The sequence below is a fragment of the Rhamphochromis sp. 'chilingali' genome (genome assembly GCF_963969265.1).
Source record: "Rhamphochromis sp. 'chilingali' genome assembly, chromosome: 15".
Lineage (NCBI taxonomy): Eukaryota > Metazoa > Chordata > Actinopteri > Cichliformes > Cichlidae > Rhamphochromis > Rhamphochromis sp. 'chilingali'.
This window is the reverse complement of record NC_137942.1, coordinates 26,011,983-26,024,268: the sequence shown is the minus strand read 5'-3', so window position 1 is coordinate 26,024,268 and position 12,286 is coordinate 26,011,983. Positions and strand designations below refer to the sequence as shown.

The window sequence follows — 12,286 nt, the reverse complement described above, 5'->3', positions numbered from 1 at the left end:
ACCACAATTGACAGAGTTCAGTCAGTGTTGTGAAATGACTGCAGGGTGTAGGTAAAAAAGATAGACACGCGACTGTCAGCTGTTAAAAGGAGAATTTAAAGAGTGTAGGAACAGACACACCAGCAACCTTAACCTTAAGCACCTAAAAAGCTTTTGCAGTTACAGACAGGAGCTGTGCAAACACTGGTAAATATGTGACAAAAAGGGATATTTAAATAGGCGGGACTGCAGTAAAATTAAAACAGCGGTTTTATTATGGTGAATCGCAAAATACATGTGGCACATGCAAGGCGTGCAAGTAAGCAAGACTAAATATTTTTGCTGTGTAAACATACCTGCATTTGTTCGGATCTGTGATAATAACCTTTCCAAGAACTGCCCTCATCCGCTGTGGGACTGCCCGATCTCTGGAAAAGAACAGCTTGTAGTTATTAACCAAATCAATACGGGACTGAGCAAACATGTCCCATCCATAGAGGTGTTTTGTTTTTAAACCTGATGTGTGGTATGTGGTAGATGAAGTTAGGCATTAACATATTAGGTAATATAATATATTAATAATATAATATAACAATAAATGCCATTGCAAGGTTTTATCAGTTCCTACACCCTTCTATACCATTTGCACTCTCTGTTCCCAGTCTGCCCTACTGCTTACTTTCAGATACCTAAATCAAGAAGCTAAAAAAAAAACGTGGGTTTCTTACATCCTTTAATTAACTGGCATGGGCCTGAGCCGGCCTACCTGTAATGAGGTGGAGGAGTGAGCTCGAGATAGATACCCACTGTGCCATTCTCTCTCAGTGTCTCCTGTATCTTCCCACTCTCTGGAGGGAAGCTTGCTCAAGGAGTGGCTGAAACAGCAGACAGGTTATTAGTGTCTCTAATTAATCCAGTTGAATGGAGTAGAAGAAGCAAAGCTGGCAAGAGATTATAGATCCTCCAAGAAAATGTTGGCGAGTAATCATACCACTCAACAAATGCTCAGTTTAACATATGCAGGTGTAACATGAGTCTGACCTGGCTGGCTTGAAGAGCTCCTGTCTTCGGACGGACTGCTGGTTCTGCAGCCTCCCCGCGTGGCTCGAGGCCTCGCTGTGATGGATCATTTTGACCTTCGGTACATCAGCTATCATGGCATACGCCTCCCTGTTCCGCCCTGTAGATCCCACAGAGAGCCGGCCTGACTCAGAGGACTCCATGGAGCTTTGCGAGGAGGTGTGCCTCTGCATTTGAATGGGAAGTGAAGGGCTCTCAGGATGACGGGAGGTCCTCTTGTCATTAGGAGAAGGGCAGCGGTCTTCGCGGATGTTTCTACCGACACTGGATCTGTTGCTGCTTGGGCTCCTTGGTCGTTCCAAGGTGACAGCAGTGGATCTGTTGCCACTTCCACCATGTCTAGAGGGCGAAGCAGCCCGAGATAACGAGGAGCTGCGGAGGGAATGAGTTGAATCTCGCCATGAGCGTGGTGAGCGATCAGAGTTGGATTTTGTGTCAGCGTGGGTGTTTTTTCTCTGAAAGAAATTACCAGAGTCTCCATTAATGGCACTTCTGAGGACTGAGTACCCCGGTGGATGACTGCTGTCTTTCCTAGAGGGGGAGGAGTTGCGGCTGTTTTGATTCCTGCTGTTGAAGGAACTGCTAGTTTCTGTTTTGTGTGCCAAACGTTGGTCAGAAGCATCAAAAGTTCTCCTTAAAGATGACGAGCTGTATCTATCATGACTTCTGACTGAGCTGTTAAATTCAGACTTGTGCAGCAAAGGCTGAGTAGGAGTCTCGTAGCTTTTCCTCAAAGGGGGAGATTTATGACTTTCACGACTACGGCCATGTAATAAGCTACCGGTGTCTGTTTTCTTCAGCTGATACCTGCTGGGGGTGTCATAACCCCTCCTTCCAGGAGAGGAAGAACGGCTATCCCGACCTCGACTGCTCCTGGCAGGGCTTGATTCAGTCTTACGCAGTATGGAATGACTTGGTGTATCATGACCTCTTTTAGATGGAGACGGATGGATGGGGACTTCTTGTTCTTGATCTTTCTGCCCATTTCTAACAGATGGGTTACGCAACAGAGCCTGGCTCTCAATATCATAACCTTCTCTTATCGGGGACCCACAGCGTGCGTGGTGACTGCGTCCATTTAGAGACATAACGGACTCAGATTTATGAAGTAGTGATTGGCTAGATGAACTGTAGGTCCTCCTTGGCGGTGAGGAGCTGCGACTGTCAGAAGTCCTTCTTGATGGAGATGAAGTCCTTCTGTTATACACACGTCCATGTGATAAACTAGTGCTGGTTTCAGTTTTGTGAAGAGGCATTTGGCTTGAACTGTTAAAGTCCTTCCTCTGCGGAGATGAGCTCCTGGAGTCGCCACCCCGACCACTTAAAGACCCATTTGCTTCCGTCTTTCGCAAGGTACTCCTAAAATCAGAAATCATGCTGGATTGGGATTTGACTGAACTGGCAAACGATTTGAAGTTTCTTGGCAGGGTTCCCGACTCAATACGTCGCCCATGTGTGCCTTGCAAGGAGCTTCTAGACCCCGGCTCCCTCCCTGAAGACCTCCCCCCACCGTCAAAGTTAGTCCTGCTGAGGGAAGCGATGGATTCGCTGCGTCGGAATGTCGGGTTTCCACGTGAGGGAGAAGACGAGCGAGACTGCAGAGCCGAGCTTTGCCTCGGGGAGTTGTACGACCCCGACTGCTGATAGGAAGAGATGGGAGAAGAAGGGCTTACACGGCCGTATGAACTGCCGAAACCCTTTCGTCTGCTAGAGGCCAGCGACTCCGCTATTTTAAAGGGAGTAGGGCTCGGAGAGCGAGGGCCAACTTGTGCCTCGACTTCAACTGCAATTTCATATGGGTCAGGAGGAGGGATTTCCACATCCACGTCCTCATCCACAGCCTCTGGTATCGGCCTTTGAGAAGCCACACCAAGATTAGGATTTCTGAAGGGAACGATGTCTTTTGGCTCGACGTTCCTGTTGCTGAAGATGGGATGGCCTCGCTCGAAGTGGCGGAACGGGCTGTCATGGAGCGAACGGGCACCTGCTGCCCTCCCCAGCGAGAAATAGCCACTTTCGCGCTTCTCTCGCTCTTCTTTCAACCCTGGAAGAGAAGAAAATATTTTTTAAATAGGATGAAATAGAAAGACGCAATGGTAACAGAAATAGGAGAAGCAAAGGTCAAAGTTCAACCTCTGAGCAACTACCAGAGGTTTCCTGACACAAACCGAGCTATATTGTATTACTGATAATTGCTCTTGGACACTTCACCTGATGACAGCAAATAGTATTGCCAAGTAAATAACACCTCTGGCTGTAACTGGATATAGATTGGTCAATTGCAGCAAGTCACAAGTTTACTAAAGACTCAGTCGACCGCTGTACGGAGTATTTGTAAATATCTTTGGCGATTCTGCTACCTCTGTTTCTCTCTTTCTTATAATTTTTCTTTGGTTTATGAGTCTAATGTTCTAAGAAATTGATTCAGCAACACACAATGTCAGCCTACAAGTACCCGAATGTCTACTGAAGCTGTCTCTGCTCCGAGAGTCATCCATCCAAGCCCTTGGGTTGGGCCGGTGGGGTGGCGGGTCAAGCCGGGTCATATCGAGTTTGACCAGGTGGCGACGGATCGGTGGGTATTCGTCCTCTGCACTGGCTGAGCCACTGAACTCCTGGTAGTCGCTCTGCTCACGGCAGCTACGTGGAAGAGGAGATGGAAGAAGAATGACGAGAGCAGAGATGAACGAGGTGAGAGATCGGGAGTGGGGAGTGAAAAGCAAGAGAAGAAGTCAGAGAAAAGGAGAAAATTTGATCAGTTTAATAGACACGTCATAAAACTTAAGCCATTTTTCAGGTCAGAGAGCATGGTGAATGCAGGAAGATCAATATAAACTACAGTACGTTTTAAATCTAACTCCACAAACTCTCACACTACACTTTAGAGTCATTGAATTGCCATTGCAGCTCCTTTTATCATCACGATGCCTTCTTTCTTACCTGTCTGTGCTGTCGTCGTCAGCCTCGCAGATATAAAGCTCGCAGTCGGGGCTCAGGATGCACAAAGAGGGCTCCCCATAACCCAGATGAACTCCATTGACATTGCAGTAGCTGCTCACCACTGACAGACCATCAGAATCCTCCTGATAGGATGAGAGGGAAAGACATGGACAAATCACAATTTTGCGGCAAACTCCATCCCTCTATCTCTCCAAGTCACAAAAAGAGGAGAGGAAGTGATGCGCCTCCACCGGCACGTGAAGGTTCACTGAAAGTACACATCAGAGTGCATACATGACAAACCCTCTTCGTCTGGCTCCGGCTCCTGGAACAGCAGTTTTGATAATAGCGTCTGTCCCCTCTGTCCTCCCTGACAGACGCTCACATGTGCTGCTGTTCGATTAGGGTTACACCTCTGTAACCTGACCTGTCTCGTGGCTTTCCTCATTAATATTTCATCACTTTTTTTTTTAACTCGTCCTCTGCATAAACTTTGCCGTCTCAAGGAATGATTGAAAACTGTCAGCAAATGCCAGAGAATCCCCAACACCTCCTAGGAATCTACAGGTAATATACTACGGGATCTAAAAGAAGCACAATCAGGTGTAAAATATGCACATAAACAGATTATTGCAAACGTTTCATAGAGGCATATCAAACAGAAGCTGGGGCACAGGTTTCTGCCGTTTCGAAACTGTCCAGAAACATGCCCATCCTCTCTGAACCCCCGTCTAATATTACAAGTCATTCCCAAGAGGGCAGTAAATGATCCAGCTTCATTCATTTTTAAAAGAAGCCACTACTGCTACCCTGCTCCACACATTGGCTCTTATTCTCCGTCTCTGATCTCTCTTTCATTTACTCACAAGTAGTAAAGTTTCAGACATGATGGCATTTACTTTGTTTACATGTAAAGTTGAATGGGAAATTCTTAATTGGTCCTTTCTTTAACCAGAGAATCGAACTCTAGGGTTAAGTCAGGTGTACTTAAGTTTAAGAGTAATCAGTAGATTATTAAATTAAAGTTAAAGCAGTACAGCAGTACCTTATTGATTCCTGCACCAGAACATCTGATCTCAGTGCTGCGCTGCCTTACTGCTTAGACCTGTGACCTCTAATGCATCTTCCTGCTGCTCTTCACGTCCAGCTAATCCCATCACTCAGCGCACATTGAGTTCTCATTATCTCTTCCTGGTTACCTTGCTGCTGTTGCTGTGCACATCACCGTCCTGCTTGTCTCACCTTGCTGCTGGTGTCTCTTTCCTCCGCTTGGGAAGAAATCGGTGTTAACGCTTCTCCCTTTCTTGACCCAATCCCGGTTTTAGCCCCGGCTCCGGACTCGGCAGCAGATATCTGTTGCTGCGTGACCTCAGTGCTCTCCCCTGCACCGGCGTGCAGGTGCCTCTGGCGCAGGCAGTCGTGGCAGCGGGAGGGGTCGAAGATATTGGGCTGGAACTTGGGGCAGATGGGCTCATCGCCGGAGAGGGCCATGGTGAACGCAGAGGGAGAACCTGGATGTTCATTGCCTCCAACAGAGAAAACTGGGAAACCACAGCAGGAAATATGCAGAAATATTTATCTAACACTTGAGGAAGACTGTCAAATTACAGAAGTGTTTCTGCACATTTAATCTAATTTGGTAATGTACAGAGCAAGCATGAGCCACTAATGCGTGATTGTGACACATTACTGTAAGGTGGTGTAAGCAGAGCAGCTGCAAACAGTGCATACTAAAAAAGGGGTTTTTGTTTCAGGACGTGAGAACTGTTAAGATCACTGATAACTAACCGCACTCGCAGCTGATGAAATACAGTCCAGTCAGAGCAGTTCCACAGTACTACACACCACAAGACACATGCACTGTAACCAAGCAACTTCTACAAGCACCAGCGCCTCTGGTAATAGTCAACATGTCAATTAAGCCTTTAATAGTGTAAAACTGAGGATGGTAGAAATATATAAAAATGGTTTTGTTATGAAAAAGATTTAAAATTACCTGACAAGAGGGACTCCAGCCTTCAGCGTGTCATCATTAAGGATGAACTGCCCATCAGACCCCCATCAGGCACATGCCTCCTCTTCCCCATGCTCTCTGTCCTCCCGGCCTGCCAGACACTTGAATCAATCTGATTGGCTGCTCTGACAATGAGTGAAACTGCAGCATCTGTGCCATTCATGGCGGCTCTTAGCCGACACGGCTGAGACCCTGAAGCGCACACAAACCCCAGGACCAAGATGGAGCCAGTGGCTTATTGGTTCTCCTATTGAGCAGCTGTATTAAATATCATGGGCTTTAGAAAGCGAAATGAAACGCTCATGCTAGCGACAGCTGGCACACGCTGGCTCAGGTTAACGTAAATAAATAAACACCGGCGAGGTGGGGGTGTTTAACATATATTAAAGCCGCTGGCTGTTTATCGTTCTACATGAAACTGCTTGGTTCTCCTTTAGATCACACAAACACAGGTGATACTCAGCTAGGAGGAAATACAGAGCTAAGGGTTGGTTTCCTGATGTTCTCCAGAGGATGTTGACAACAGCATCAGGTTTCCTATTAAACAATAGAGCACAGTGGGACAAAATTCCTCACAGGGCACGCTGACATAATGTGACATATGACCGCAACATGAGATCATCAGAAATTATTCAAATTTACTTTAATCAAATTTGAGGTAAATACAGCACACTCAGTACACAATTAACAAATAATGGGAAGAAACAAAAAAAGTTGGAAAATGTACAAAACTGAGCACAAGATTTCACAGGGCAGGTAACTCCAACATCATCTTTATGCATACACGTATTCTGTTCGACGCGTGAGCATAAACACAACCAAGTCCAGTTTGTTGAGCTGGCCTAACAAGAGCAGAAGTCCATTGTCAGGAGTTTCTTCCTCCCTTCATGCACTCCTTCAGTCCTGATGATGCACTTTCTTCCCGGTCTGTCTACGTCTCTGACGCTTGCTGGTCCTGCCGCCTTTGTTTCTACCCTCTGTGACACCAGGTCTCTTCTCTGTCAGACGCCCCCGTCCGCCTTGGCCTTCCTGCTTCCCTTTCCTCTTCCGCTTGCTGGTGTAAGTGCTGAGCTGCGTTGTAAGGGAGCGGATCCTGGAGTGATGAAAGAGCGAGAGAGAAAAATAAATAAACCAATCAGCTGGAGTTAGAGGGGCCAGGTAAGGTAGCTGTGTGTACTCTGGAGGTAGAGGAATGCAATTAGGGATGGGTATCGAAAACCGGTTCTTGTTGAGAACCGGTTCCCACTGTTTCAATTCCTTGGAATTATTTGCCATTTTTGCAAACGATTCCCTTATCGATTCCAGTCGCCCCGAATGACGTCACCACGTTGCGGAGCGTCATTTACCTGGCAGGAAACACGGCGCCTTAGCGGCTCAAACGCTCAAAAGTTTGATTATACTTTACGAGAACAGATGACAACAGGGCAACTTGCAATACTTGCAAAGTAGATATTTCATTTAAGGGAGGAAACACTACGAATATGCAAAAGCATTTGCTCACAAAACACGCGATGACCTTAAATGAATGTTGTGTTTTTAATTCCGCTCCGGACTCGTGAATCTCAACCCAGCAGCAGCGGTGACGTTTGCACGTCCTCTCCCGTTAATGTGGCAGGTAAATAATCAACTAACAGTGCATATTATGTTAGCGCGATCTGCCTTATTACAAAACCTGCCATTACTGTGCATTTAGGTGACCATGATGAGAGAGACAGAGTCTGGCTGGCTCAGATGCTGGCAGTTCTCGCTGCAGTCTACTGGTAGCGTCTCCTTTCAGGCCAGAATAGACGAATGTCACTGAGCAGTGACTGAGTTTGTGGTCAAAGGCTTGAACCCATTTGCCACAGCAGATGCCCCCGATTTTCAGTAAGTGAATGTGTTTAATTGTAGGCAGGGACATTACTGGATATTCTTGTGTAATTGCTACTGAATAATTTATGTTATACTTTGTTATTGCTACAGATGAATATTTATTTTATTATTTTACATTTACAATTTTTTTTCCTGGGGACCCTGTGACACCCCATTGAAGAGCCGTAGGCTGGATCTCTTAAGATCTCACTGTTGGGTTTGTAAGGCCATGTTACTCCTAAATTTCTATCTTGTTCAAAGAGAAGATATAAAACAAAGTTCTAAGCAAATCGACCTCAGTGTTCTCCTTTTTTTTAAAAAAAGAATCGAATCGTTAAACAGAATCGAAAATGGAATCGGACTCGTGAAAATCTTATCAATACCCATCCCTAAATGCAATGCAGCATAGTATTAAGATATTTCACGTGTAGATATTGTATTGATACAGGGACACCAAATATCAATGTTTTATTAAATACATTATACTCTGAGAATACTACAAACAGAACAACTCATCTCATCCACCAGCATCATCCTGACATGACATTAGCTGAGCAAATGAAATCAGCTCAAACGAAAAACCGTCCAACACTGGACACAAAGTCCAACGTTTTAATCTTAAAAGCAGGACACAACTGATCACAAGCTGCTCTCAATTAGAGATGTGATTAACAAACTGCTTACTTTTTGTTAAGTATTGGATTCCCAGCTTTTTTTGGCATTCCAACCATTTTCTCTTCCTCTTTCTCCCCCTCCACCTCATCGTCACGCTCCTCATTAGCCTTCAAAACAAGCATACTCAGTGTTAATGCAGTATTATTACCTTCAGTGTTATCTTCAAACTTAGAAGAACACACACATATAGCCTATTCAGATGATTACAGACCTTAATATTTACCTGGTTTGCTGCAGCTTTGAGAAGGCGAGCTCCTGTGAGGTCAAGATCACTGATGGTTGTCACGGTTACTGTGTGGTTGGGATGATCGTACTGCATAGACTCTGTTGTGCTGGTTATTGCATCTTCCAGATCATCTTCGCCTTCCTCTGCAATACAGGATCACATAAAGGGCAATGAAGCTACATGCACAGATTATGAGACATCAGTAAAATAACCAGAGCGCAAGTTTTCCTGTAAACTCACCGAGAGCTTCTGTCCTCTCCTTCAGCATCTTTATGTATTCCTTGTGTCTCTGTAAGGAGACAAACACATTTAATACATTGCCTATTTTCTCAACATGCTCAGGCGTTTAGCAAAAACAGGCTTTAAATCGGGGCTCTTTTCCATGAGGACTCACGTCTTCTCTGACTCTTATCTGCTCTTCCTTGATTTTCTTTCGAATTTCTTCTACTGCCGCTTTCCTCCTCTCCACCTTACGCTTGTGAAAGCCGGTAAGATATTCCCTGAGAGAGAAGCAGATTAAAGTCCAAAACCAAGATTTATTAAGCCAGACTTAGAAAGGTGTACTTTATTAAGGAGAACCTTTATAACTCAAACTGGAAGACTGGCTACAGTTAATTTATGAGGTTTACATTACCTAACAAAAAACTTTAGTCAAATAATAACATTTCTAGAAATTAACAATATTTATAAATGCAGGTATATGATAGTTTGAACACCATACACCATCAGCATTTTTAAATATGACGAGGAGAGTGGGAAGATGGGAAAGCCTCCACTTATTTGGTTAAAATCTTACACAAATTACACACATTTATTTCCAACAAGCTTCCCAAATAAAAACATTTACTAAAAGCTGGTACTAGTCCATGCTAATCAGCGCTAGTGCTATGATGCTAGCTAACATGTTGAAACAGTGTTTTCAGCGACGCGCTTTCAAACTCACTGTCTGTTTTTCTCGTCAAACGTTACGATGCATTTGTTCTCCCTCTTCTTCGATCCTGGCTTGAACTTAGCCTTTTTGGAGCCTTTGTTTTTAAAGTTTTTCATGTTGTGCACGTGAGTTCGCTAAGTTACTATACCGCACGTCTGTTATTTTTGTCCGGGGGGGAACACATACCACATGACCTCTACAGTTCCAACAGTTTGATAGCGGCGTTTTAGTTTTAGTTTTTTTTTTTGTTTTTTTTTTAATTACATACACACTTGAAATAAAATAAAATAAAATTAGCGTGGTGGCTAGAACTGTTGCTTCACAGCAAAAAGGTCCTGAATTTGCGTGTTCTCCCCGTGTCTTTCTGTGTTGTTTCCGGGTACTCTGCCACAGTTTGAAGACATGCAGTTAGTGGGGTTAGGTTAGGAGGCGATTCTAAATTGGTTGTGGGTATAAATGTGAGTTTCATATTTAAAAATGAACTGAACTGTTTCGATCTGTCCAAGTTGTACCCCACCTTTCGCCCTATAACGATAGATGGGATAACCTCCAGCCCCCCACGACCCTGAATTAGATACACGGAAGAAAATTAATGGATGGAATCAATCCATCAATCAATAAACATGTCAACAAACATTGCTTACCGGTTATATCAGTACAGTGGGAAATAATCTTTGACGTATTAACTATAAACACATCACAGAAGATGTACAGATGTAATTCTGGCCCCAGAAGTGTTTTTTGGTCTTGATCTGAAATATTCTTGTCATATCCGTGGATTAAAATCATCACCAGTGTGTATTTTGTTTAATAAGAGAAAGACGAGATTTTCTTTCTTTTGATCGATTTTATTTTCAGGGAAAATCCTCGTTATGAGAAGAGATGGGTGGACTCCAAAGCAAACCCGAAACTGCACCAACACGGAACAACATTTAGAGAACTTAAAATTAAGAAGATAAAAATACTTTCCCCTAAAATAAATATTTATTTCATACATAAATTTATAGCTCATGTTAATCCCTCTAATTGTATGATTTTCTCGTGTCTACTTATTTTAAATATACAATCCATGTACTGCAGTCAAGTCACTCCATTAAAATTAAAGGAGCGTCCTACATGTGAGCCCCTATGAATGCATCAGCTGTCATTATGCACAATCACTTTTACTGAAAAAAAGAAAAAGAAATCAAGGAAACCTTTTACCTTCATATTGTGAATATTATCAAAGCACATAACACTGTGTCCAAATCTGGTGCATTTTAAGTTTACTTATTTTTTTTCCTCCAGCATTTTGAGCACTCATAACTTCGAATCATAATTGCATGGCTCCTTTCCCTCTCCTCCTACTGTAGGGGCTTACTGTGCAACCAGAAACGTCTCATCTCTGTAAAAAGTGCACAAGTGTTTCATTTGAAGGAGAAAACTCAACTTCAGCACAGTTATCAGATTTCACTGGCCTTCACATCCAGCCAACGCCCACCTTCCCCTCTTTAATTTGCTCCTTTACATATTACTCATCGACAACCACTGAGTAACATACAGCATTTAGTAGAGACCAGTCACTCTCACACTTTCATGTGTCATTTTATTAGAAAACATTCAAATGAACAGATAAATTCAGACCATAAAAACACCTCAAGGGAAAAAAGACAAAAGAAACAAAATAAAAACAAACAAACACTCCAGCTCGCAGATGTTGTTGAACATAAATTTCTTCTTTGTGTAGTTTACCAGTCAGGGAAGCCTAATCTAAACTGATAGCAACACTTTCAGTACTCCTTAGATTACAGCTTGAGTTGACCTGGAAGACAGGGTACTGGAAACCTCTAATTGTATTCTAGTGTGTTTGCCCGTATTCTAAAATCGAGACATTACAATGTGCGCCAAAGAAAAACAAACAAAAAACATAGAAAGTGATCAAATTTACCATACCAAGCTAAAAAGTTTAAATGAAAGGATCCTTTAATAAAACAGATTTCCTCGGCTCCCGACCTTACGCTGCTCATACAAAACAATAACATAACTGCAAAACTGCTCCCATCTCCAGAAGCATTTATATTAATATTACAGAACCATTAAATAAGAAAAAGGAAAAATGATATTATAAATCCCGCATCATGTATAAGACCATCATTACAAATAAAAAGCAAATTGGACTACAATTTCACAAAGCACAAAGCTCCTCCATCAATCCAACGTGATGAAATATAATTTTTTTGTTTTTTTTACATAACATCGAGGCCTTTTTGCTTGCAATCTGTACAACATCAGTTCTGTCAGTCTGCAGAGCATGACAACACCAAACACCCCCCCATTAAAACCTGTAGCTTTTAAAGGTGGTTTATATAGCGACGCAGCAGAGAAATTGGTTATTCTGCACAAACTTGTTTGCAATTCGATGCTTTTCTTTGCTGCAGTGAAAACATGTCACTACTCCACTTACAGCTTGTGAATTCAAACTGACCATACCTGTTCTACACGGGGGATATTTTCTTGTTTTTTATTTATTTAAAACAAACAAAACAATCTAAAAGGCTCCAGCAGTTTTTCATAGGTGACTGTTCTCAGAGCTCTCTGCATCACAGGATCC

General features: G+C 43.2%; 2 protein-coding genes across 2 annotated transcripts; both read right to left on the bottom strand.

The window, feature by feature from the left end:
• Positions 1-53: 53 nt before the first annotated feature.
• On the bottom strand, positions 54-6,208 carry LOC308411745 (uncharacterized protein). Its single transcript, XM_080905759.1, has 7 exons — positions 5,996-6,208; positions 5,242-5,540; positions 4,000-4,142; positions 3,515-3,699; positions 1,021-3,103; positions 746-854; positions 54-407 (listed from the first exon to the last, which is right to left on the bottom strand). The coding sequence occupies exons 2-7, from the start codon at positions 5,488-5,490 to the stop codon at positions 309-311; spliced, it is 2,868 nt and encodes a 955-aa protein (XP_080761885.1). The 5' UTR covers positions 5,491-5,540; positions 5,996-6,208; the 3' UTR covers positions 54-308.
• Positions 6,209-6,639: 431 nt separating this feature from the next.
• On the bottom strand, positions 6,640-9,956 carry nol12 (nucleolar protein 12). The gene is made up of 6 exons (XM_080906390.1): positions 9,709-9,956; positions 9,160-9,265; positions 9,006-9,054; positions 8,763-8,908; positions 8,549-8,646; positions 6,640-7,106 (listed from the first exon to the last, which is right to left on the bottom strand). Exons 1-6 carry the CDS (start codon positions 9,810-9,812, stop codon positions 6,911-6,913), a joined length of 699 nt encoding a protein of 232 aa, XP_080762516.1. The 5' UTR covers positions 9,813-9,956; the 3' UTR covers positions 6,640-6,910.
• Between the last annotated feature and the right edge of the window lie 2,330 nt (positions 9,957-12,286).